This window comes from Lissotriton helveticus, chromosome 9, assembly GCF_964261635.1.
Source record: "Lissotriton helveticus chromosome 9, aLisHel1.1, whole genome shotgun sequence".
NCBI lineage: Eukaryota > Metazoa > Chordata > Amphibia > Caudata > Salamandridae > Lissotriton > Lissotriton helveticus.
In genome coordinates this window covers 1,137,345,928-1,137,371,224 of record NC_136070.1, presented here as the reverse complement: position 1 = coordinate 1,137,371,224, position 25,297 = coordinate 1,137,345,928, and the positions used below count along the sequence as shown (strand labels likewise).

Sequence of the window (25,297 nt, the reverse complement as noted above, 5' to 3'; positions counted from 1 at the left end):
GCGACTTCTCAAAACGATTGCTGCGAAGGCGGCAGGTTTGGAGGCGCAGTCATGCCGAAACAATTTCCGTATCGCTGGAGTGGCAGAGTCAACCAACACGGGCCCCCTGGATAGATATGTGGAGCGTCTGCTGGAAGATCTGTTTGGCAGAGATGCCTTTTCGTCAATATTTGCAGTGGAGCAACCCCACAAGTGACTGGCTCCCTATCTGCTCCGGGGACCCCTGTGCGATTAATCATTGCCCAGCTCCTTAACTATCATGTTTGTGACGTTGCTCTTCGCATAGCCAGAAACAAGGGAACTATCCAACATCAGGGCAGGACACTTGCCTTCTTCCCTGATTTCACTACACTTGTACAAGATGCTCGTCGCAAATTTCAGGACATAAAGTGATCACTGTAAAAGGCGGATGTCCGTTCTGCAATGCTCTACGCGGCGCGATTGTGCATTCATCTAAACGGCAAGTCTCACGTGTTTGATATTCCTGCCGAGACATCCAATTTTTGGAAACAGCATCACCCCAGCTCGGTTTGTCAGGGACATTGCAGGCTTCCAACAACCTTGCCTCTGCACCTGGACTCTGCCAATCTGTGAGTCTACCCTTCCAAATGGTGGCACCCCAGATCTGGACCCTTCCAAGCGGATTTAAGATGCTCTGCCAGACTCTGTGGTTCCAGCAGAACCGAAACATCTCCTCTGCTGCACAGCGCAACTTGAGAAGAACCGCTGCATCACCTCTGCTGCGTGGATTAGACCAGTCGCAAAGACCCGCATTGCATCACAGCTCTTCAGAACCAATGCATTGCCCCCGACTATGCAACACATCATCTCTGCACAGGCCCATGCATCCCTGGTCGACGGCTGCCACGACGACTATGCTCCATTCCGCATTGCAGCTCTTCGGAATGATGCATCGCCCTGACTGTGCGCCACATCTTCGACGCTGGACTTTGCATCACAAACCCGGTCGACGGGATTCTCAGCGATGACGCAGGCCCTCATAGCCTTAACACATCTCAGACCCAGCGCATAGCTTCAGCTGTGAACACATCTTCAACGTGTGTCCACACAAATCTCCACAAACCAGAATTTAAGCTACTTTAGTCATCAAGTCTAACTGGTTCCCTGTAGCTGGCCCACGCTTCAGGCCTGTGCTCCATGGCAGTCAGCCTGAATTTGCAACTTTGTCCAGGTCCAGCACGACCAGATATCCACAGTTGACACTTTGTGCTTTTTGGCACTATTATTACTTGAATCTTTAAAATTGAATAGCACTGATCTAAATATTATAATTCTGTTTTGTCGGTCTTGTTTTGTTTATTGAAGAAACTTGTAGTTTTCTAACTTGGGGTGGGATCCTTTTTGTGGTGTGTTTTCACTGTTTTACTGTTTGAAGTTTTTCACAAATACTTTACACATTGCCTCTGAGTTAAGCCTGACTGCTCTGTGCCAAGCTACGAGGGGGGGTGACCACAGATAAATTAGGGGTTTGCTTGAGCCTTGCCCTGACAGGGATTGTGGATGCTGCATCACCAGGCATCACACCCTGTCAACCAACAACTCCATTTCTTACAGAAAGGCGCTACAAGGAGTGCGCTTTCACTTGACATGCATTAGATAATCTGAGCTATAGTGAACTTTAGAGGGTGTGAAGCTCTAAGCATTCCACTAAGTTAGCCTCCTGACAGTACAAACAGTGTGTTTTCAGTAGAATGTTTACTGGGTGTCAAACAAATTTAACACTTCAACCTAAGATTTTCAGCCTGAAGAATAATGAAAGCATATGAATATGTTTAAGAGCCAATGTTAGAGAATTGCAGTGTAGACAAAGGCCACAGAATTTTTAAAGAAGGCCATTGTACGTAGGGAGGTATCTGAAGCTGAATCCAAAGACTATGTTTTTAAATAATTTTTGGATAGAGCTTTTTTCATGCTGTACCATTGCATGCTGTGATATTTGCTGGCTATATGATTTAAATGATCTAAGAACTCAACTCTTTGCCTTTATGAGTAAAGAAAAGTCAGCTGTGTCTGCAGTGGGTGAAACACAAGAGACCGCTGTAGAAAGCAAGCCATAGAAGGCTATTTGATGACTCTTTCTAAAGACCCTGGAATGCAACTACATTCATAGTTGACAAAACAACAACGAAATACTGTACAAACTTTGACAGGCAATTTAGCTGCAAAACCTGCAATTACAGAAAGATGCACGTATGGTGTAGTACATTAATGTGCAATTATAACCTTTACCTTTTGAAAGTAGCCTCTCTTTAGTGTTTTATCACGGACTTGTCTGAAATATACATAACCATAGTAACATGCTGGGTCTTTCTGCAAAACAAAAATGACATGGCCAAAGAGTTTTAGGCACAAAGATTTTCCCCATGTATTATCATCAGTCACATTTCATCAGTCACACTATTCTCAAAGTTAGTACAGGACAAGTTAACATTAATCATTTTGTTTGTAATTTGAACAGTTTAAATGTCAGTTTCCTTTATATAATAACGTGTTTCCATAGAATTAAGACTCAAACAAAAGAAAAATTACCCAACAAACTGAAATACACCCTAGCCAGTTTGAGGGTTTTCTATTGTGTTAAGTTTCCTTTGGCAAATTAGATATAGAGTTTCTGCACCACAATCTTTCTCAGGATCTCTGTCCATATGCAGATAATTCCATATTCGACTAAGGGGTTAGTTACCCTGTGTCCCTCAGAATCAAGGTTAATTACAGCATATAGAAGGAACATGGTTCTGTCGCACAACTTCAAAGTTATTTAGCGATTCAAAACAGAGTCTTAAATTGGAGATACTCTCACCAAATTCGGTTATGACAGACAACAAATTATGAAACATACATTACTAAGGTTACATTCCTTTTTTAGATTATATACTGTCTCACATTAGTTAATTTAATTAAAGAGACAATATCACAAAACAAGGTGTTCGGTGCTCAGTGTACAAAGTACTGTGAAATAACAAAAGAGTGTTTCTGAAATTATGACAATCTTAAAGTGCAATCTTGTAGGGTCTGTCCACCCATGAATATGTTTAAGTTGGAACTGGTTAGTGGTCATGTTCATTTTTTTCTCCAAAAGTCAACATCTATGGTACAGGCGGTTTTCATCGTTGACGTTCTGACTTCCTTAAGTCAACACAACACTTGTTTCTTGTGTGGGGTCTTCTTCAGGATAACATAAAGAAGACACCTTAATCCTTTATGGAGAAGTGATGGCTCTAAAGTAACAAGTTACTTACCTGATGTAACTCCCTATCTGGTAGAGACAGGATCGAGCAGCAAACTCCTTATCTTAGAATCTTCACCAGGCATCAGACTGGATGCGGAAATATTTTCAGCAGTACCTCTGCGTGTCAGTAGAGGGTGTCTAGTGACTCCAGGGCGAAGTCGTCCCCGAAAGTGACTTCAACGGAGTTCATAGAAGCCCTCGCCAACACATTGATGTGAGTTTCTTTTGTGACCTTTTCGGCGCCAAAAACGCAGAGTCACTTAGAGAAACAAGTCTCAGGAAACAGTGTGCCAAAAAGGAAAAAATCTTGTATCAACAATTACAAATAGAAAGAACTGCAGTAGAAAGAAAAGAGAGGATCTAAAAGACCACAAGGCCCTCAGTTCGAAGAGTGGGGAGGATGGGTCGATAAGGAATCTCCGGCTAAACCCAGTCTCTACTGGGTAAGGCGATACTAAAGGTAAGCAACTTGTCCATCTGATAGAGACATCTAGCTGCAGATTCCTCATCTTAGAATCAGACACCCAAGCAATATCATCCTTGGAGGAGGGGCTGCAAACTGACCTCACCAAAGATCCCCAAAAGGAGAAGTTGGTCCAAAAGAACCAGACTATCCGAAATACGACAGGTGAAGCAAGATGAGCACCGATGATGTGGTCTCGAAGAAAGACTATGAGAATTATGCAGGGTGTAGAAAGTAACAAGGCCACGAGAAACCTGGTATAGAACCAGTAAAGAGGCATCCTCAAAAAAGGGGATGCAACCTGTGATCGAGGAATGCAAAGGAACCAAGGAAAATAGACCACAGGGCCCAGGCTCAAAGCCAATGAAAGGAGCATACATACTGTGCTCAGATGCAGTGAACACATACAATGAATAAAGAGCAACCGCTGATTGTCAAGCGTACTATACTGAGAAACAAATTTTGAAAAAAGGGACCTCCAATCATTGAATGATGGGAAAAGAAAGAACAATGAATGCTGATGACATCACTAGAAGACCAGAACAGTAAAAAGAAACCACTCTTATTCTGAGAACCTTGATAGATATATAAGGCATCCTCCGAAATAATGTAACAGAGGAGCTCATTGAAAAGAGGGAAGGAAACAGACAAGTACAACCAAAAAGGTTGAACCATGTCACCAAGAACAGTGTAGGTAAACTGCAGTGACGTGCACGGTATGAAAGGCCAGATGACCATATTCCATATTTTTTTTTAAAAAGGAACAAAAACATTACAATTCCCATAGAGACACAAGTCATACAGTATACAGCAAAAGTACATCCACTCCGAAGAGGGTAACTCATGTCCTCTGCCAGTGAGCTGGAGAAAGAGAAGTGGAGGAACAAGGGAAACTCCAAGAACAGAGGTAACCAAAGAGGGTCAGAGATAATACATCCTACCATCATAAAAGAAGAGGTTACCACAGTAGCTGGGGTGGAGACAAAAAGACAAAGCTAGGGAACAGTAACACTGTCCCTCATAGAGCAGGAAGTGGAAGGCATCACAGACTACAGGACAACAAAGGCAACCGTCCAAGAACCAACGCCACTGACTGAGTAAGGATGACAGCAGGCGTCAGCAGGAGAAGTAAAGAATAAACAGCATGTGGCAAGTTCACTATGAAAGAAGAAGACTGCCAGGGGAAACAAAGGGCAACAGATAGCCGATTAGGACAATCACACATTGCCCAACCTATGGAAACAGGGAGAAAGCAGGGGGGAAAAGGGTAAGAATCCTGACCAATGCTTCATGGAAACTTGAGGAATGAATCAGGGAATAATTCATAACAACAACTGTATTCTCTCTGAACTGTAGAAAGTGTTCTTTAACTGCGAAATCCTGAATTTCACTTACTCTCGTTGCAGATGTCAAGGCTAATAATAGTGTCACATCCCAAGAAAGAAATTTCAGATCAACTTTGTGAATGGGCTCGAATGGAGCCTTCAGTAACTACCAAAAGACCAAATTAAGTTGTCAAGATGGAGGAGGATGCTTTACTGAAGGAAAGGCTTGGAAAAGCCCTTCAAAATCCTTGATAATTCTATTTGACCATAGAGAAACCAAATCATCTCCTAGATTTGGATATAGCTGCTAGGCACTACTCCCTGGCAACATGGTGTTGTCCAAAAGGGTAGTTGGTTCGCCGCCCTGTGGGCCAAGTAAGGGAACAGTAGATAACTGGAGAATACAGCGGGGGGGCTCTCAGAAAGAGGAGGACCCCCATCAAGTAAACGTTGACCAGAGTCACACCCAAGCAATCCAGACACGCCGTTCAGTGCACTGCGATTTTGGCCACACCAGACAGCTCCAGTCAGACACACAACAAAGAGTTGCAAATTTCGTACCTCCCCGGAAACAAGGCACAACGTCAATATTGTTTGTACCAGACAGCTCTGGACACAGACCTAGGTGCAGTTCAGCAATGCCTCACGAGTACGCCCCCAACTCCGAGAGTCGTAATTTGTGAATTGGACCATGCATGCAGTGAGCATGCAGTTGTGTGTTGCACGAGAGAGATGCAGCACGATCGACTAAGCTGGCCACACTGGGTCCCACAACCGAGGAATCTGCTCACCACCAACAAGACGCTCATGCGTGCCAAGGTCCAAACGATGAGGGGGTCACACGCCTTCGATGTGGGCCACTTTCCAGGGCTCTGTACAAGGCAATCCGGTCTTCAGGCACAATTCATAGTTGCACACCCACACCACGGTACCAACAGAGAATGAGGGCACTTGAGAGGGCATCGTGCTTCAGGTGTCACAGGTAGAAAGTGTGGGTCTTTAGAGCCCCTGAGACCTCTGAAAGAACAGGGGACAAGTTCAACAAGCCCTTGGAGAGCACACTTCAGGGTGCCACACAGCAGCAGGTATTCGGCCCAGGCCAGTCACTATTCAGAAAGGGCATGTGGTCACATTCAATGGCAATAATCCTCCTTGTGCACAACAGAGTTCTCTGGCAATGTGCACCACGTTGTCCTAGGTTCTCCAGTCACACGTTCCACAAGCGTATCTCACCACATGCTGAAGTATGGCACCAGTAGTTATACTGAACTGTGCCTTTGAAGTTAGGGGTGATTCAAAGGAACTCCCTGTGAACTACAGATGTCTCCCCTAAATTTCAGTCCTGTCTGCCATGAGGCCGTGGAATGTAGATCTTTATCTTTAGTGGGGACATGATCTGCCTCCAGAGGCCATTTGTCAAAACCTCTTCTTCCAATCTCTTCTGCCGGCCTGCAAATAGCATAGAGCGAGGACCCCCCCCTAGGTAGGGAAAACCCACATGGGGTCCATCCCTACCCGGGCAGTGCATGCACAGATGTACCTACCTGGCCACTCACATACCCTGGTTTGGTGGTAGTGAACACCCCTCAGAGTAGGCTATGGAGTGAGATCAGCCAACTCGAGTATAAGACATTTTTGTTAGGCTATTCTGGTGGGTGTCACAGTCAGTGCAGAATCCCCCTATTAGCCAGTATCACACTCGCCCCGAGTATGTGGTGTACACTTTTAAAGGGCACTCACAGGTATGACACCTAAACCTATCAAGTAAGCATCCGATCCTGACAGGAGCCAGAAGGGCGCATGCACTTTCCCACTGCAGTACAGGGGGAAAGTCCCCAGAGTCCTAAGATCAGAGAAAGAGAGTTTAGCAAAAACCAGGAAGACAAAAAGCTTTAGGAAAATCCCCCTACGAAGGCCATGTCCAACAGATGGTGTTACTGTTATCGACTGATTCGTTGACAGCATTCTCATCGGCAATGTCTCCGTAGATGTGGAAGTCGTTTATGTCGTGGTTGGCTACTTTGGTATCGTCGCCGTCGACAATGCTGTTGTTGTTATAGTCATTGATGGTGCTGTCATCAAATATGTTTTAGTTGCGTTGTTTTTCGCCAAGGTGGAGTTCTCCATCGACTGCATTGTGGCGGGCTTCTTGAAATGCAATAGCAGCTTTGGAGAAGGTGTGCAGGTTCAGATTTTGATATTTTGAGAATTTTTTTTTAGTATGCTTATGCATGCATTCAGTTGACGGAATGTGCTCTTTAGATGACCCAAGAGGAGTCTTTTTCACAGTTTTCTAAGATGGTTCATGAGGCATTTGGCCTTCAGACCTTTCTAATTTCTGAAGCCTCCTTGTCTACGAGGAATCTTGAATCTCCTCCTTAGAATGAGTGTCATTGGCTTTGAGTTTTTGAAGCGATAACAAAAGCCTCCCCTCTCTGTCTTTGAAGAGAAAGTATGGTAACATGTACCTTATGAGAGGGGTTGAGGCATGAAATGCAGCCTTTATTAGGATCCTTTCAAGTGAAGCCTTTTCTTAACACAGGTAGCACAAGGTCTGAAAAGTCCTTTTTTGCTTGAATTTGACATTCTGGTTAGCCAGGTCTGAATAGCAGATGGTGCTGGTCTATAAAAATATAGAAATATATTATATCTCTTCATCTAAAAATCCTGGATTAGTGAGAAGGGCTCAGAAAAGCGTCCCTTCACATAATGTGCTGTAGAAACTTGAGGGAGTCAAGCCTCTGTGGGCAGTGCTCAGAGCGTGCAGGCACCCGATTGGCTGCAGTTTGGTTCTTACTTAATGGTGTGGCTAAGTTACTGAAGTGAATGTTTTTAGCCCTTCTGGGCTAAGTGTAAATTGTATTTTTTTTCTATTGTACTGAGGGACTTCCATTTTGACTATTGGTAATTATTCAAGCATGTGAATCTATGACAGATCCTATACTGGTGGAAAGGGTGTGCCCCTGTAAAATGTGATGAAGGCCCAACCAGAAACTCCTTTGAGAGAAATGACTACATATTAAGAAATTAACTTATTTTAGCACATTAGAAGTGCAATTCAGATCGTATTTTAACATATGTAAAACACATATTTAGAAATGCCTTACAAAATGGGTGAATATTTTTTAGCAGGATAAATAAAACCGAAGCATATTGTAGAAGTGACAAACGTAGACGTGAAAGTTGCTATTAGAAACACTTCCCTGAAAATGCATGTATTTTAAAATTTGCACCAAACAACTATACTTCAGCCTGTGCAGCGAAAAGGCCTGAAGCTTCTTTTCATCATTTGCTCATAGTAAAGTGTTCTGTGCAAAAACCTAACATTGATGTCATCTTAGAAATGTGCTGAGTTTAGTATCATGTTCATTTAGTTCCTCTCATCCCATGTTAGATCATTTCCATTAAGATTAATAAACTTATTGAAATTGAATAGTCTAAATGGTGATGTAGGCTTATAATGTTGCGTTAATTTTAACTCAATGTATGTTTTCACATTTGCCGACTAGCCTTTGTTTCTGTGCTGAAACTCACAATGCATCTCTAGCTTAGGTAAGAAGGTTCTCATGGAAGCCTCCCTTTTTGTAACAATTGTACCAAAGGACTGCATCAATTCAGATGACAAAAGTGCAGACTGTGGAATTCGGAAGAAGATGCATCGCATGACTGACAACACCACCTTACGAACCGTTCTAATTGTACATCGAGGAAAGCAGTCACTATGAACAGATACATGTGTTGAAAGGTTATATTAACGAGTGTTCCTAATTAATCACCATACCTCTACTATCCCTGTGCCCATCCGGTAGTCTTGCTGCTGGATTTTATCCTTTTGCCAGAGACCCTTCTTCATGGAGACTTGATTCCTTTAGATTCTTGAGGTGACTTATTAATTTCATGATCAACCCTACTGCACAGATCGTTACTCTGAAGGTTGCTACTGCAGATTAAGGGAACTCAGCTGAGTTTCCTGAAAAATTCTTTAAGAGGAGTTCGCCTTTCTATTTATCGCTCTCTCTTCCAGCAGAACCCTTTATGGGTTCTCATCTAGAATAGGTCCATTAGTTAGCATATTGGGTTTCTTTATGGAACACGTCTTGATTGCTAATTTCTAATCTTATATTTCTATTGGATAAAGATACTTGAAATTCTAACCATATAGATAAATAAAGCCTTTAAAACTAAATTCAACCACTCATCATTGCCTCAACATAATCCTAAATGTCCATGATATCTGATGACCTTACTTTATAGGTGGCTCTAATTCTCAACACGGTGAAAAAGGCCCTTCCGACCTCCCCAGAGCCTGGAGGATTGCCCATGGTGCTATTTGTAAGTGGGTGTGTCTTAAGGTCTGAACCATCGAGGAGAGTCCTTTTGGGCTTCAGCACCCGTATTTCACAGATATCCAGGGCATTAGACTAAATGGGGGGTGTTCACTGAAGGGTGGCAGTATCCCTGTACAGCAAAGACTGTAGGTGCCTGTTACACCACTGGGTAGAGATGGTGCATTTTGACTTAGTGCAAAAAGAGATCAGTTGAGGATACATATTGGCACGTTATGAGTTTACATTTTTAAGGGTGGAACACAATCTTGCGCTGGGAGTGCCTTTCTTATCGTGCAACCAAGTTGATTCACTACAAATAAAGCAGACTGTAATGAAATTGTATTTTAGAGAAGTGGGAGTAGAAAAGTTTTGTATGGCGGTGTGGAAAAGGACCTATATATATATGCCCCACTTTTAATATGGATGCCGATATGGAGCGAGATGTGCCAAGAGTGACAGTGAGTACAATATTCCGAAAACTTGCACAAGAAAATATATATATGTGGTCTCTCTCCCTATCTAGACATGTGCTTACTTATCCTAGTGTGGCAAATCGGTATTGGAAGACTGAGGGACCAGAAAGAACAAAATAAATATAAGCACAGGAAACCTCATCATTGCTGCACTTTGGAACAGCAATGTGATCCCACAATAGAAAGAGGATAAATAAAGTGACTCCCCTTCGCAGTGGAGTATATTACACATACATATGCTCATCTATTGCAATTTGTGACAGCGAATAGGGAAGCTATACATTTTAGATTAAACATAATGAGAATCTTGCTTCCCCATAGAGGCAAACATTTCCTGGAAATGTAAATTAACATAGAAGCAACCAATCAATCCCTTTGTTTTTTTTCAGAACAAATTTTATTGGGTTTCAGTTGTTGACAGAATATAAACAAGACACCGCTTCCGTAGCATTAGGAAGGCAGTGAAAATAAAGAGCAAGAAGATCAAAATATTCAATCAACGTTTACCCAAGCCCCCCACCCCGTATTCCAACCCAACACCCACCCCCCACCCTGCACGGTGTTTACATTGTCCAGAACATAATCTGAGGGATCGTAACAGCAGCATGTGGTACAGTTCACTCAGGGGCAGAACTAACAAGGTCCAGACTTGTGTCTCTTGTCGCTGGGGGGTCCAGCAGGAGGCCCCGATAATCCGCCCATCTCCTCCAGATTCGATAGTGTTTTCTAGGGCAGCCCCTGGCCTCAAAGATTAGACGTTCCAGGCCCATGTTGAAGTCCATGCCTCACTTCCACACCCCCACCAGCGGAGCTCTGGGTGCCTTCCAAGCCTGGGCTATGTCCCTCTTGGCCACTGTAAGACCCAACAGGAGCAAGTGGCGTTTATATCTGTTACCCCCTACTTGCTCCATAACATGGAGGAGGCCCAACTTCGGCGTGCGAGGGAGGTCCCATGCCAGTACTTCCTCCAGACAGTCCCACACACCAGTCCAAAATCTCTGCAGCTGTACGCATCCCCATACCGTATGTAAGAAGGAGCCTATCGCATTCCCACACCTCAGGCACTCCGGGGAGGCTATCAGTCCAGCTTTCCACAGCCGTTCTCTTGTATAATATGCTCTATGCAGGTACTTAAATTGGATGAATCGCAGGCGCACTGCTATTGCTGCCCCCCTAGGGGCCTCCAGGGCTTCCCTCCAGTCCTCCTCCTCCAACTCCCCCAGCTCACCCTCCCAAACTGCCCGCAGATTATCAAGGGAGGGGGAACAATGGGTAACCAGCATTTGGTATATGGTTGAAATTTTCTTTGTCTCCAATTCCCCCATAAATACTTTAGCTTCCAAAGGACTGAATTCCGGCAAAGACGTTAAGTTCGCTATCGCGGGGGTCAGGGCGTGTCTGAGCTGCAAGTATCGAAAGAACTGAGACTGGGGCATATCAAATTCTACCCACAATGCCTGGAACGACTTGAGGACTGTGCCCTTTAATACGTGGCCCAGTGCCGAGATGCCAATAGCATCCCAACCTTCAAAGCCCCGCAGGGAAGCCAAACCGGGCAGTCTCCCATTGTGCCACAGGGGAGTCTCACCCGTTAGCCTATTCCACCATCCCATGCGGCGGAGAGCGTCGCGCCACACTCTGAAGACCACCTGAGTGACCATCGGGAGTCGTTTCCGGAGAGCAGCCGAGTACAGGATAGTATGGAGCGTGTCCAGGTCCATCAAATACCTTTCCAGGGCATAGGTCGGGTCTCCCCGATCCCCATACCACCATTCCTTAAGGACAAGCAGGTGTGACGCCTGATAGTAGGATTGGACGTCCGAGGTGGCCAGCCCCCCACAGTAGGTCGACAGGAAGCAGGTACGGAGCGCCACTCTTACTGCTCCCCCAGTCCACAGGAATCGACCCAAGGCAGAGTTCACCTGCCGAAACCAGTGCGACGAAACTGGATACGGGTGGTTTTGCAATTGGTAGAGAATACGGGGTAGGGCTACCATCTTGAAGATGGCCGAGCGGCCATAGACGTTCAGGGGCATCCTGGACCACGTCTGCATATCTGAGCGGATCCTGTCCCAGACTGGCACTATGTTACGGGACCATGACACTCCCGGAACGTCCGTCAAGAAGACACCCAAATATTTAAGGCCTCCCGCCGCTTCGTGCAAGGCCGAGGCCCAAGGGCCCAGGGTCCCCCGGTCACCCAGGACCCACAATTTCGACTTCCGTACATTGATCCTAAGACCGGACACCTCCCCGAAAATGCGCATTATGTCCAGGACCCTCGGTCCCGATTTATTGAGGTCTGTGAGTAAAAAGAGCACATCATCAGCATAGAGTGCAATCCTATCGGATGGGCCTCCCACCCATTCCACTCCGTGCAATTGAGCGTCCATCCGCACCCAAGCCGCAAGCGGCTCCATAGACAAGGCGAACAGGTAAGGCGAGAGGGGGCATCCCTGTCGGGTGCCCCGACCAATGGGGAATGAACTGGAGACCGCCCCCGCAACCCTGACCGCTGCCGTCAGGTCCGTACACAGCAAGTGAATGTACGACAAAAAGCGCGGGCCCAGATTAAGCCGGAGGAGGAGCGCTCGAAGATATGGCCAGCTCAAGGAGTCAAAGGCGCGGTCAATGTCCGCCAGTAAGAGGGCCGCAGGGATGCCCGCAGCCCGCACCGCTTCTACCACTAAATGCACGCGGCGTATATTATGTCTTGTCGCTCTGTGGGGCATGAAGCCCGCCTGGTCCGCATGAATCAAGTCCGTAATATATGGGAGTAGGCGATTCACCAGAGCCTTTGCCAGTATTTTCGCTTCGAAGTTCAGCAATGATATCGGACGATAAGATTCGGGACTATCTTGGGGCCTCCCTGGCTTGCAAAAAACCATGATCTCGGCATGTCGCCAGTCCGCCGGCAGTCTGCCACGGTCCCTGGCCACTTCCAGGGCTTTCTTATAGCGCAGCCCCAATTGGAGATGGAACAACTTCATGAATTCACAGGGGAACCCATTGGGCCCAGGGGCCCTGCCCGTGTTTAGTCCGCCTAGAGCTGTTCCCAGCTCCTCAGCAGACAGCGGGAGGTCCAGTTGATCCCTAACCTCGTCCGAGAGCGCCCGGGGCGGAAGGTCCGCAAGGAATCTATCGATCTCCTCCGCCGGGAGGGAGTCCTGGGGGGCATATTGCGTCTCGTAATATTGGGCAAAGGTTTGGGCCAGGATCTCGGGAGCTGATATAGGATTTCCGGCGGCATCACAGAGTCCCGGCAAGGGCTGGGCTTGATAGGTATCCTGACACAGCCTATAAAGCATCGTGCTGGATTTGTCCCCCCATTGATAAATGCGACTCTGCGTAGCTAGCCAGTTCTGTCTGGCTTCATCTAGCAATAAGGAGGTGTAAGAGCGCTGGAGGTGCAGCAACACAGTCACCGCGTCTTCGCTCTCCCCTGTCAGACAGGTCGCCTCTTGGGTACGTACCTGGTCAGCCGCGTCCGCCAGGGCCAACGTGCGGGCCTTACGATTCGCGGCGCACCACGCTATGTCCACGCCCCGGAGCACAGGTTTCAGGGCCTCCCACAAGGTCATGGCATCCATACTCGGGTCCTCATTCTCTATCCAGTAATGCGCTATTGCCTCCCTCATGCGCGATTGGTAGTCATCGCGCTGCAAATGCCACGTGGATAGTCGCCAGCGAAACGGCTGTCGCCGCACACCTAGACTCAACGTCAATGCAATCGGGGAGTGGTCAGATAGGCCCCTAGGAAGTATGGAGGTAGAAACAACTCTCCCTATCCAGGGCTGTGGGACAAACAGGTAGTCCAGACGAGAGAAGGATTTGTGGACCGCGGACACAAAGGTATATTCGCGGGTACATGCATGATAATGCCGCCAAGCGTCAATCCATCCCATCCCTTGCACCATCCTACTCAGTCGTGTAGTAGTATCTAATAACCGGCCTCCGCCGGGTCTACAGCGATCAAGCCTCCCGTCCATCACGTCATTCCAGTCTCCTCCCACAATCGTCAACACAAGCGGGATGTCAGTCCAGATATCGAACAGTCGTTCAATCAGAGCGTCTTGTAGTGGGGGTGGAGCATACACACTGCCAAAGACCACAGGCTCACTCCCCAGCTTCCCCTTGACAAACGCGTACCGTCCATGCACATCCAGCCACTGTGTGTCGTGTGTGTACGGGACCCTGCGATGAATCAAGATTGCAACTCCCCTGGACCCTCTCGTGAACCCAGCATGAAACACTTGGTCATACCCATACCTCCGCAGACTAAGAACCTTTGTGCCCATGAGGTGCGTCTCTTGGAGTAACAAAACATCCGCTTTTTCAGTCTTCCCCAATCGCAGAACCGCACTCCGTTTGATTTTGTCAAGCATCACTCTCACATTCCAGCTCAATATACGCATCGTAGCATGCGAAAGGCTCGCACCCTGTTCATCAGCCGCCATCAATCACCCAAACCTTGAGAGTATCGGGCCACCAAGACCACACGCGCACATGCAGTTGCCCCCAAGTTCTCGTAAACACCGTGCTAGAGCTAGATCCAACTCCCCCCCCATGATTCCCGAGCCCCCCAAACCCCGGTCCCCCCCCCTACGCCCCCTCCCCCGCCCCAATCTGTACCAACGACCCCCCCTCCAACCCCCACCCCATACCTCAGAAACATTGAAGTACCTGTCGCGGTGCAGGCAATCACAAACCTCCAACGGTAGGTCTAAGACCCACTACACCAATGGATCCCACCCAACTACCCACTAAGTATCTAACAACCTCCCACCCAACACGTGGGAACGAACTCCGGGAGTAGGCCCGCCCTCGGGTAAGCGTCACCCGACCTACTGCCCACCCATGAGTAAGGAATTATGTAGTCCATCAATGAGTGGCATGTCCAAGAGCAGCGCCAGGCCTAATCCGCCCAGCCAGGTACCTCAACAGCCCAGTATATCCGTTGCCAGAGTCAGCGTGAAAGTAAGGGTGTCAGGATTTCGACGGGGAAGAGTCCGTCTCCTCCGGTGCCTCGGCCGTATCGTCGCGGGGAGGCGGGCGCTTCTGGGAGCGCGACCTCCAGTTACTCCTGCTGCGTGACCTTCTGGGCGGCTTTGGAGGTCTCCCGGTGGTCGACGAATCCGAGTTCCGCCTAGGGGGGGTATTCACCTTGACTCGCACTGTCTCGTCGGTCCATTCAAAAACTTCCTCCGGGGAATTGAAGAACTGGGTGCGGGACTGGAAGACCACACGCAGGCGAGCCGGGAAGAGTAAAGCATAAGGAATTTTGAGCTCACGCAGACGTGCCTTTGCTGCAGTGAACGACTGTCGCTGCTGCTGGACCAATTTTGTGTAATCCGGGAACACAAGGATTTTGTGGTTCTCAAACATTAGAGGGTCCTGGGCGCGGGCTTGTCGCAGGATAGCGTCCCTGTCGTGGTAGTTGAGCAATTTGGCAATCACTGAGCGGGGGCGAGCTCCAGTAGGTGGTTTAGGAAGGATTGCTCGATGCGCCCGCTCTACCACAAAGCAGCGCGACAGGGTGTCCGGGGGGAGCCATCCCTCAAGCCATTGGGTCAGGAAGGCCTCCATGTTCCCTTTTTCACAGTTGTCCGGGAAGCCCACGAAGCGCAGGTTGTTCCTTCTGGCCCTCCCTTCCGCATCTTCCACCCGCAGCGCAAGTCCCTTCTGAATCCCCTCCATTGCGCCGACTTTCTTCTTGAGAGTGACCACATCGTCCTCGACTTCCGTGATCCTGGATTCCGTTTCGGTGATACGTGCCACCGCATTGCGTAGGTCCTGTCGGAGCAAGGTCACGTCGGCTCCGACCGCTCCGATCTTTGCATCCAGCATGTCCCTCGACTGCGTGATCGCCACCATCAACGCCGCGTTGTCAGGCCCCGTGCTCTGGGGACCACCAGACGCCCCGCACTCCCACTGGGTCCTGCAAACTTGTCCATCAGGGCCCTGCTTAGAAGCATTGCCGCTGTTGCCCCCTCTCGTCATGTCTCGGACAGAGGGATGATCTCGACCACGAGGGACCAGCAGTCCAATGTACTCCTCACAATGTGCACGTTCTCTAATGATGAGCGTCTCCCGGACCGCCGTGGATCTCCGGATATGAAGCGCACCCCCGTGGAACTCCCGCAAGGCGCTATGTGTGCAGTGGCAGGGGGTAGTGCCCGGTCTATACAGCCGAGCCACGCGGTAACGGGGCCACTCACTCCGCTGCGGGGCCCGTAGCAATCAACCCAGCACCCGTGCCACGCCTCTCAGCTGCAACGTCAATGCAATTTGGGGGGGCAGCCTGTAGGCCTAGGACCGTGTCAGCAGACTGTGGGGGTCCGTCCAGTTCACTCCCCCTCACCACGGCCCGAGGCGGCCACCGAGCAGGAGCACATCAGCTCAATCAATCCCTTTGTGTTGACATATTCTCCAAATCTTCCAGATTTTAATTTTAAGGTGTATGGACCAGCGAATTCTGGGGCAGGAGGCATGGTTCACTTTTGAATGAGCATTTGCAGCATATTCAAGGTCTGTTAATTTTTATAGAAATAAATTTATAGAAAATTCAATAAAAATTGATTTTGTTTAGAAAACACTTTATATGGGCTAATACAACGTGGCAGCAAGTGCAGCAAGTGCAGCAGTGCATACATTCATTGCCAAATCGCAATCACAAGTCAATCTATTTGACTATCGTTTCTCCAACAAAGATTGCCTTATTCATAGTAAACATACGTCGGTCTATTTAACATTTAATCTTAGTGGTAAAGACAGAACTTATCAACAGTTAATTGAAAAGGATAAAACTCAACAAACGGCACTGTGTCAATAGAAATGTGGAAAGCAATGCTCTTGGTCATTGGGGATCATCAGCACAAGCCTGCAAGAAAAATGAATCTTGTGCACAAATGCTTAAGTAAACATGCACTACCTTTAAGTACAACGGAGAATCGGTTTCAAACTCGTCCAAAAGACAGTGCAATGATGCCTTCCTACCAGATGACTGTCGAAATCGGAAACAAAACTGTGTGTCTCCAAGACAACCTGTCAAAAATAAAATGTTTGCATTAAATTAAGCTCGCTGGCAGTTGAAATGTTAAATTAAAGTATATACCAACTTATTAATACAACGGTGCATTTTATTTGCATCTCAATTTAAATGTAAGTTACAGTTAAAAGGAAAAAGTACACCAAATTGGATGTACTGAGATCATCTCTCAACATAACTGATCCAGAAAGGAAATTGTCTCCCTCCCCTGCATATTGTTCCATATGAAACCGGTACTCCTGCGCATGTAGGGTCAGTGAGAATAGGGACATGTAACGGACAGGAAGCCTGGTCTCTTGTATGTTCTCTAAGCCATCTGTGTTTCATCCCAGTCTTTTGAGCCACATCACACTTCTTTGAACATCCAATCAAGGCCAAGGACATTGAGTATCAGGCAAGATTTTACACAGCTTGACTGAAGGCCTAGGGAAAGAGGGTGAGATACTGTGGAAAGCGGACTTGACCTCATACACTTAGGATGGATGGGGGAATCTTTCACGAATAAACATCCTACAAAAAAGGGGGAGGACACCGCACTGGGATAATTCTTTGCACTGTAAAGCAATGGAAGATCCTGAACTGGAATAGACATCTGTACTGCGGGTGTTGGGGGGAGGGAGGGGCGAATGGACTCTGAGTTTTCCTTTCACAAGTGAACTGAGAAAAAGATACAAAGCACTATGAAGGGGGGAACAGTGTGAGCCTGTTACTACCATTGAATTGTGGGGGTAGACACTACTCCTCAGTAATAGGAGAGGGAACGAATACCCTTGAAAGGGATTCGTTGTGGAAGAGTTGCGAAAAGTCTCTAGCAAGTGATAAGGTGCTATTTATGCAAAATACAAAATATCTTTTTAGAAGGCTTATAGTAACATTTACGCCTGAATTTGCAGAACTATTGTGTAAAGAAAGAATACACAAATAGTGTACTATGTTTAAACACAATAAGGAAGCAAAAGGGGGGTATGGACAGAATGTAAACTCTCCAAATTCAATTAATAGTTATAGGGTTTTAGACAAGACACATTCTCTGGTCTATCTTTTTTAAAAATATCTTTGGTTAGAATTCCCCAAAAGGACTACACCACCAATATTGTATTGTATTGTATTGTAATTGCATTAAAAACAAAAAGAATGCATGCAGACCACAGGTGAGCAAATTCAAAATACTATGTTTGGATTCACTTGATAAACCAGGTTAGACAATGGCACAGTTCAAAGATCCACCCATTCAAACAAATCGTATATTCTGCAACGTCTTCCCAATTTCCAAGAATGGAGATCACAAGTGGGGGAAATATAGGAAGAGGTGAGGTCTTGTGGATAACTTGTAAACCAGGAGACCGGTGTTCTTGTTCCAGCTCTACTGTTGGATGATAATCATGTGATTCTGGACAAACCACTCCATGTTTCTGCACCAAAAATCAATGACAATAACGATGTGAAATATAATGCAAATATAAAAAGAAGGCAATTGCAAATTTAAAAAATGTGCAAATCTCTACCCGATGCGCATAATCTTGAGTTATCTTGTAAGCCCTCAGGCACTCAAATAACGTGTTCACCCTATTGCTCTGTAGCTAGGTTTGCTGTATATAAATACCAATATGTGCAAGTGGAGTAGTGAGGCTCACTGGTTAGAGGCGGCAGACCCGGAAGCAGAAGTCGGCCTGGGACCAGGGTTCAATTCCCGACGCGGCAGGGTCGTGGACTTGGGTCAGCGGACTCGATAATTCTCGCTTCGGTGCTTACTCTAATCAGGGGTTCCACTCGGCAACTCTGGGCATTAGCTTGCCTAATCTCCACAACGGCCCTATCAATTCTGGGGATGCCTGGCTCCACCTTGGGGACTCCCAGCAGGGACCATCCCACAGGGAAAGCCAGGACGGGTTCCCCAGAGTTATACAGCGCCAGGAAACCTACGGACGGGTAGCAGTGCGCTTTACAAGCTCATACAATTACAATTACAAGAGTTTTTGCTAACTTTTGCCATCATGACCTTTACAGTGGATGGCGTTCGTTCAACTGCACAGACGGACCAAAGGGCAACCACAAAAACACTCAGTGGTGAAACTGACAACCATTAGTTGTACCCTACCATCATGTGTTTTCATTAGTGATGTGGCTAAATGTTTGCTTTTAAGAGGCCAAACTGTAACTAAGCAGTCTATTTCAGACCCGTGCAATTACTTCTTACAGGAGGAAAGTCCAGCAGGAGCTCCACATATGTAAAAACCTAAATGTAAGTTGTCACAATTATCGGATTTGGGAGCCTTTACTAAGAGATGAAAGTGAGCAATCCCAACTGGAGATGATTTGTGTCATTGGAGACAAGCATTCAAATGTGTTGACTGTTCTGATTGTCTTATAGAAATATATTAGTGTGAATCATGGAGGTGGTGGGCACTTACACCAAAATGTACTCTGTGCCCACTTCCTTCCCAATTCAGTGGCTGTTGGTGTGTTAAATGGTTCAGATCAAGTCAGTATTCTAATGAGTGGCTAGTGAGAAATCTTCAAAAGTCTGGGTCTTTTAGACAATCCGGAAAAAGATTTCTACATAAACATTTCTGGACATTCCCTATAGATCAGGTGCATTTCTACAGTTAATTTAGAGTTTATGCTACAAATTCAGGCGACATTTTTATGGGTAAGGTCTTATTTTATATTGAGTCTCAGTTTACTACTGGGAGAGCTTCTGAATTTCTGAATGAAAGTTTTACTTCCTGCTCTGTTATAGGAGTCTTCAACCCCTTGACCAAGTTGTCAACGAACTCCGGAAAGTTATCAAAGAAAGACTGCTGCTAGCTAACTTTTGCCTTGCTTACAGACAACAGTAAATCTACTCTTGTTTCTGCTTTACAATAATGTCCAATATGTTGTCCAATGAGATACATGAGATAACATTATTCATTTGCTACTTGCCGTTTGGAGACCGTGTTTGGCGCTGGAGGACTGTGGTGGTGCGCTGAGGTTCAACAGAAGCGCTTTGTAAGGCGCTACCTTTCGCCGGACCCGCTCCGCGGGTCCCGCTTCACGGAGCAGAGCCTTGCAATTATTTGACCTCACTCCACTAAGGGTCTCTGGCTTACAGGGCTGCGAGCGAGCATACTGCTGGACTCCAACTTCCAAGAGTCCCAGCAGTTTCCATCACCGATCCCACCTGGTGACGCTCTCCCTGTAGGCCACGCCCCCCGCTCCTCTGTGAAAAAGCTCCGGATCAGAAACAGCTGCGGATAACATTATTCATTTGCTACTTGCGGTTTGGAGACCGTGTTTGGCGCTGGAGGACTGTGGTGGTGCGCTGAGGTTCAACAGAAGCGCTTTGTAAGGCGCTACCTTTCGCCGGACCCGCTCCGCGGGTCCCGCTTCACGGAGCAGAGCCTTGCAATTATTTGACCTCACTCCACTAAGGGTCTCTGGCTTACAGGGCTGCGAGCGAGCATACTGCTGGACTCCAACTTCCAAGAGTCCCAGCAGTTTCCATCACCGATCCCACCTGGTGACGCTCTCCCTGTAGGCCACGCCCCCCGCTCCTCTGTGAAAAAGCTCCGGATCAGAAACAGCTGCGGATAACATTATTCATTTGCTACTTGCCGTTTGGAGACCGTGTTTGGCGCTGGAGGACTGTGGTGGTGCGCTGAGGTTCAACAGAAGCGCTTTGTAAGGCGCTACCTTTCGCCGGACCCGCTCCGCGGCTCCCGCTTCACGGAGCAGAGCCTTGCAATTATTTGACCTCACTCCACTAAGGGTCTCTGGCTTACAGGGCTGCGAGCGAGCATACTGCTGGACTCCAACTTCCAAGAGTCCCAGCAGTTTCCATCACCGATCCCACCTGGTGACGCTCTCCCTGTAGGCCACGCCCCCCGCTCCTCTGTGAAAAAGCTCCGGATCAGAAACAGCTGCGGATAACATTATTCATTTGCTACTTGCCGTTTGGAGACCGTGTTTGGCGCTGGAGGACTGTGGTGGTGCGCTGAGGTTCAACAGAAGCGCTTTGTAAGGCGCTACCTTTCGCCGGACCCGCTCCGCGGGTCCCGCTTCACGGAGCAGAGCCTTGCAATTATTTGACCTCACTCCACTAAGGGTCTCTGGCTTACAGGGCTGCGAGCGAGCATACTGCTGGACTCCAACTTCCAAGAGTCCCAGCAGTTTCCATCACCGATCCCACCTGGTGACGCTCTCCCTGTAGGCCACTCCCCCCTTCATCAGTAATCTACAAATAGCGTGTCAGTACACCGCTGCGCGGTAGCGCGCGGGTAGCGCCCGGGAGAAGCCCGGGACAAGGGCGGGCCCTCTGTGGCCCTCAGTGGCCGAAGTTGGCTGGGCTGGGCCCAGTTATTTTCATCGTCAGCAAGTACATGTGATTTTGTTTGAGGCTTGTTTGTTGAAGAAAGCTGTTTTATTGTGATACTTCATATCTATCTGGCTTTTATCGCCTGTGTGTTTATTTGCATCTCCTAGACTATTATTTTATTATCTTGAAAGCCCATTTTTATTCCGTGTTATATTGTCATCAGGAATAATTTTTTCATTACAACATTCTTTTGTGAATATACCGGTTTGGAACATGTCTAAAAAATTAAGGTCTGGTAGGGAAGTGGGTGGTATTCCTATGGTGACCAAAGATATTAACCGTACCAGAAATAAATCAGTAAATAACCCCCCCTTGAAAGGACAATGCCAACTGTTTGAGTTTTGGGATTTAGCCTCCCCCAAGTCCGTTAATTTATCCACAACTAAAGGTGCAGGGGTTTTAACTCGAGGGGGCCCTTGCCAAGCAAATGTGTCAGGGTCGCTCTCTTCTGGGCAGCCTTTACAGCAACAGCTTGCGTCGGGGGCATCTCCCCCCCGCGTTTACTCGGAGGGGATTGGTGAGAGTGTGCCCGCCTTCCCAATAACTGATGGGGAACTTATGCTTGCTCAATCTAGCCTGCCACCCGTGTCCCAAACCCCGCTGAAGGGGCATTCGGTGGGCGAGTCATCGGCTCTCTCCATTGACTTTGATCTCTGCGGTCGATATGTTAGTACAGGGAGGGTGGAGCCTCTAGCCCCAGGTAAATCTTCTGGGGGTGCTACCCCGTCTGGGTTGTTGCTGTATAGTAGTACCCCCTCGCCAAATGGTCAGGATTTGTCTGATTTGTTAATAGCTTCTGGCACTCCAGGACTTGACTTATCAGGTATTGGAGGGCCAGGCGCTGCATGTGAAAAACCAATCTCTGAATCGATGATAGCCTTGGAACAATTGCTTGCTTCTATTCTATCTCTTTTGGGGAAATTTGTGGGTAACTCGGATTGTATTTTGGAGTCTGTCACCCAAATACTGAAGGCCCTGCTACAAAAGGCATCGGTAACTGGAAGTGCCCCCCCGACTAGGATGGAACATGGTTCATTGGGGGAACGGATCGTCCCTCCAGTGGATCTTGAAAAGAATGTGGGGACATTGGTTATGACATCACATCTTGTTACTATGCCTCAAACTGCAGTACCCAACTGTATTAACAACTCAGTTCTTGAGATTGTGGAGGAAGATATATCCACATCTGGCCCTAAAGCTCCTCCAGAGCTCTTTCCTATTTTTATGCCTGAAAATAATAAAGAATCTAATAGTGATGGTCAAGAGATAAAGCCTAAAACCGGCAATTTTTGAAAGAATAAGGGGAATAAAAAGAAACCGTTGAGGAAATACAAGAAGAAAAGGCAACGTCGGATAATTTTTCGAAATTCTCTGACTACCCCGGAGAAAGAAGTGTTTGTTGTAGATCCATCTTTTCTACCCACGAATGTGAATGTTGAGATGGAAGCGAACCCCCCTATTTCTACCTCTTATAATGTGGAAGGTGAAATGTGTCCATTAACATCCTTGGATGATTTTCCACAAAGGGGGACTCTACCTCCCAGCTTGTCACTCTCGACTGGGATCGTTGGTTCCACACAACATCCATCGGGGGCTTTGAATCCTCTGGCCTCTCCTTTCTTAGTAGTCGCTGAGAGGGGAGAGCGCCTTGGTCCTAATTGTCCGGTAATAGCCGTAAAAACTCCTGTGGAAACTCTTGAGTTAGACTTCTTACCTCTTTTTGACGGGGACTTGCCCTTAAATAGGTCTTGGCTCCTCAAATGTTTTTTTGAGATAGAAAGTCTCCGTCATATCCAAACTAGAGATATAGAGCTAGTCACTCTTTTTGGTGAAGTAAAGGTAACAAGTATTAGGGTCAAATTTTATTCACCCATCATTGTAAATTTGATATTAGGGCAAGCTGAGTATTTTCAACGTTCAGGTATTGATATTCTTCCGATTTTTAATCGTGAAAATACAAACCTGCTTTCTGGGGAGTTATTTAGAGGAGCAGAGATAAGTGGTGCGGATTCCGCCTTTACAGACCTGAGGATTTGGGTATCTAAGGGTAAACGTGCGGTCTCCCAAGTAAAGCCTCTTCCGCTGTCCCAGAATTCTTTTATGTCTGAGGACAATAATCGGTGGAACTGGCTACAAAGCGCCCTATCTACAAGAACCAAAGATAACCCCAGGTTGTTTCAACATCTTTAACACCTCATTTAATATTATTTCCTGGAATGCGGCAGGGATCCACAATAGCCCAGAGAAACTGGAGTTTTTATATTCCCTGGGTGCTGATGTGATCTGCCTACAGGAAACGTGGTGTATTAATACGTTGAAGATTTCAAAGGACTATTATGCCCTGGAAGTGCCCGCGGTCCCTTCTAAGAAAGGCCATGCTAGGGGGGGCATTGCTTGTTTACTTTTAAATAAATGGCAATGGAGATTCTCTCACTATATTGATCCAAGCAATTTGTTCCATGCTATAACCATTGATAATTTGTCGAACAATGGTATAAAATCCCCCATTGTGATTTTGAATGTTTATATCCCTCCTGATGAGAGTTTTAATAAGATTTTATTGCAGGTTTTTCAATATATAGTTTTGATTAAAAATGTTCCGTCTCCTCCGGAAATTTTGCTGGTGGGGGACTTGAATTCCAAAATCTCCAATGTTAGTTTGGAACTCTTTAGGAATATACCTAGGGAAGAGGCTTATTTTATTCCTCAGTCACTGTTCCCTGATAAATTAGTGACAAATAAACGTGGGAAGATTTTGTTGAATGAATTAGCGGCCGTCGACGGGCTCATATTAAATGGGAGATTACCATCGGATGTGCCTGCTAAATTTACTCATAAGTCTCCCTTTGGGTCTTCTATTCTGGATTATGTAGTCACGGACTATGGTTTGTTCCCTTCCATTCTGGACCTTAAAGTTATAGATACTCCTTTAAGTGATCATAGCATATTGCTGGTAACTTTCTCCTTAAAACCTGTGACTACCGCACCGTGGTCTATGCACGGTAGGGATGTGGCTTTCCACGCTTCTTCTGGAAGATGTTTTTGGAATCCTTCTGCCATTAATGAGGTGCAGGATTTCCTAGCCTATACACTATTATCTCTAGATGAGTGGCGCGGTAATGAAATGGCTAACTTTGCGGAATTTATGCGTAAAATTACCTCGTATGCTAAAAGAAAGAAAATGCCCTGTCCCAAAAATGGAGAAGTAGTGCCTAGCGTTTTGCGTAGCTTGAATGTGGAAATAAACAAACTGGTCCGTGAACAATATCTTGATAGACTTAGAGACCGGGGAAAAGAAATTTCTAGGTTAAAAAGAAAGAGAAGTAGACTTCGGCAAAAAATAAAAAAGGAAGGGGAGGATAAAGTATGGATTAGTCTGAGGGAGGCAGTTCTGCATGGCAGGATCAGAGAGTTTTGGGCAATAATCGGTAGGGGGTGTGGCTCTCATATAAGCCCTTCCCCTATCGCTATTGCGGAAAAAACTTGGACCGCCTATATTCAAGACCTTTATTCAGGGAATGGGAGCTTAATTATGGATATTACAAAGGGTGCCCCCATCTGTAATGACTCCGACAGTGGTGTCTCTTCTTTGGGCCTTTGTATTTGCCCCGCTGAAAAAGAAATTGAGTTGGCGATAAAAACTATGCGTGTCTCTGGGGCAATGGGCCCTGATGAACTACCCATGACGGTCCTAAAATCCGATCCTGTAAGGTGGAGTAAAATCCTGTATCCACTTTTTAGGGCGTGTTTTTTGTCTAAAACAGTACCACCCTCGTGGAGGGGAAGTATCCTGGTCCCTATCTTTAAGAAGGGTTCCAGAGATAGTCCTGGTAACTATCGTCTGATAGCACTTCTCGACTCCGTCGGAAAGGTATTTGCGAAATGTATCTTGACATCCCTCTCCGACTGGGCCGAGGAGAACAATATTTTGCCATTAGAACAGACTGGTTTCCGCAGGAATCACGGCACGCTGGACAATCTTACAGCCCTCCAGGTGGTAACAAATAAATACGTGCAGGTGAGAGGTGGCGTTGTGTACGCTGCCTTTATTGA

The 25,297-nt window shown here is 46.8% G+C and overlaps 1 protein-coding gene across 2 annotated transcripts in view; it reads right to left on the bottom strand.

Moving 5' to 3' along the window:
- The window catches only part of DENND6A (DENN domain containing 6A), a 412,594-nt gene that overhangs the window by 205,994 nt on the left and 181,303 nt on the right, over positions 1–25,297 (bottom strand). For both annotated transcript variants that reach the window (XM_078661568.1, XM_078661567.1), the window contains exons 4-5: positions 16,771–16,883; positions 2,251–2,331 (exon numbers count right to left, since the gene is read on the bottom strand). In XM_078661568.1, coding sequence (XP_078517694.1) covers positions 2,251–2,331; positions 16,771–16,883 — 194 coding nt within the window. The remainder of the gene's footprint in view (positions 1–2,250; positions 2,332–16,770; positions 16,884–25,297) is intronic.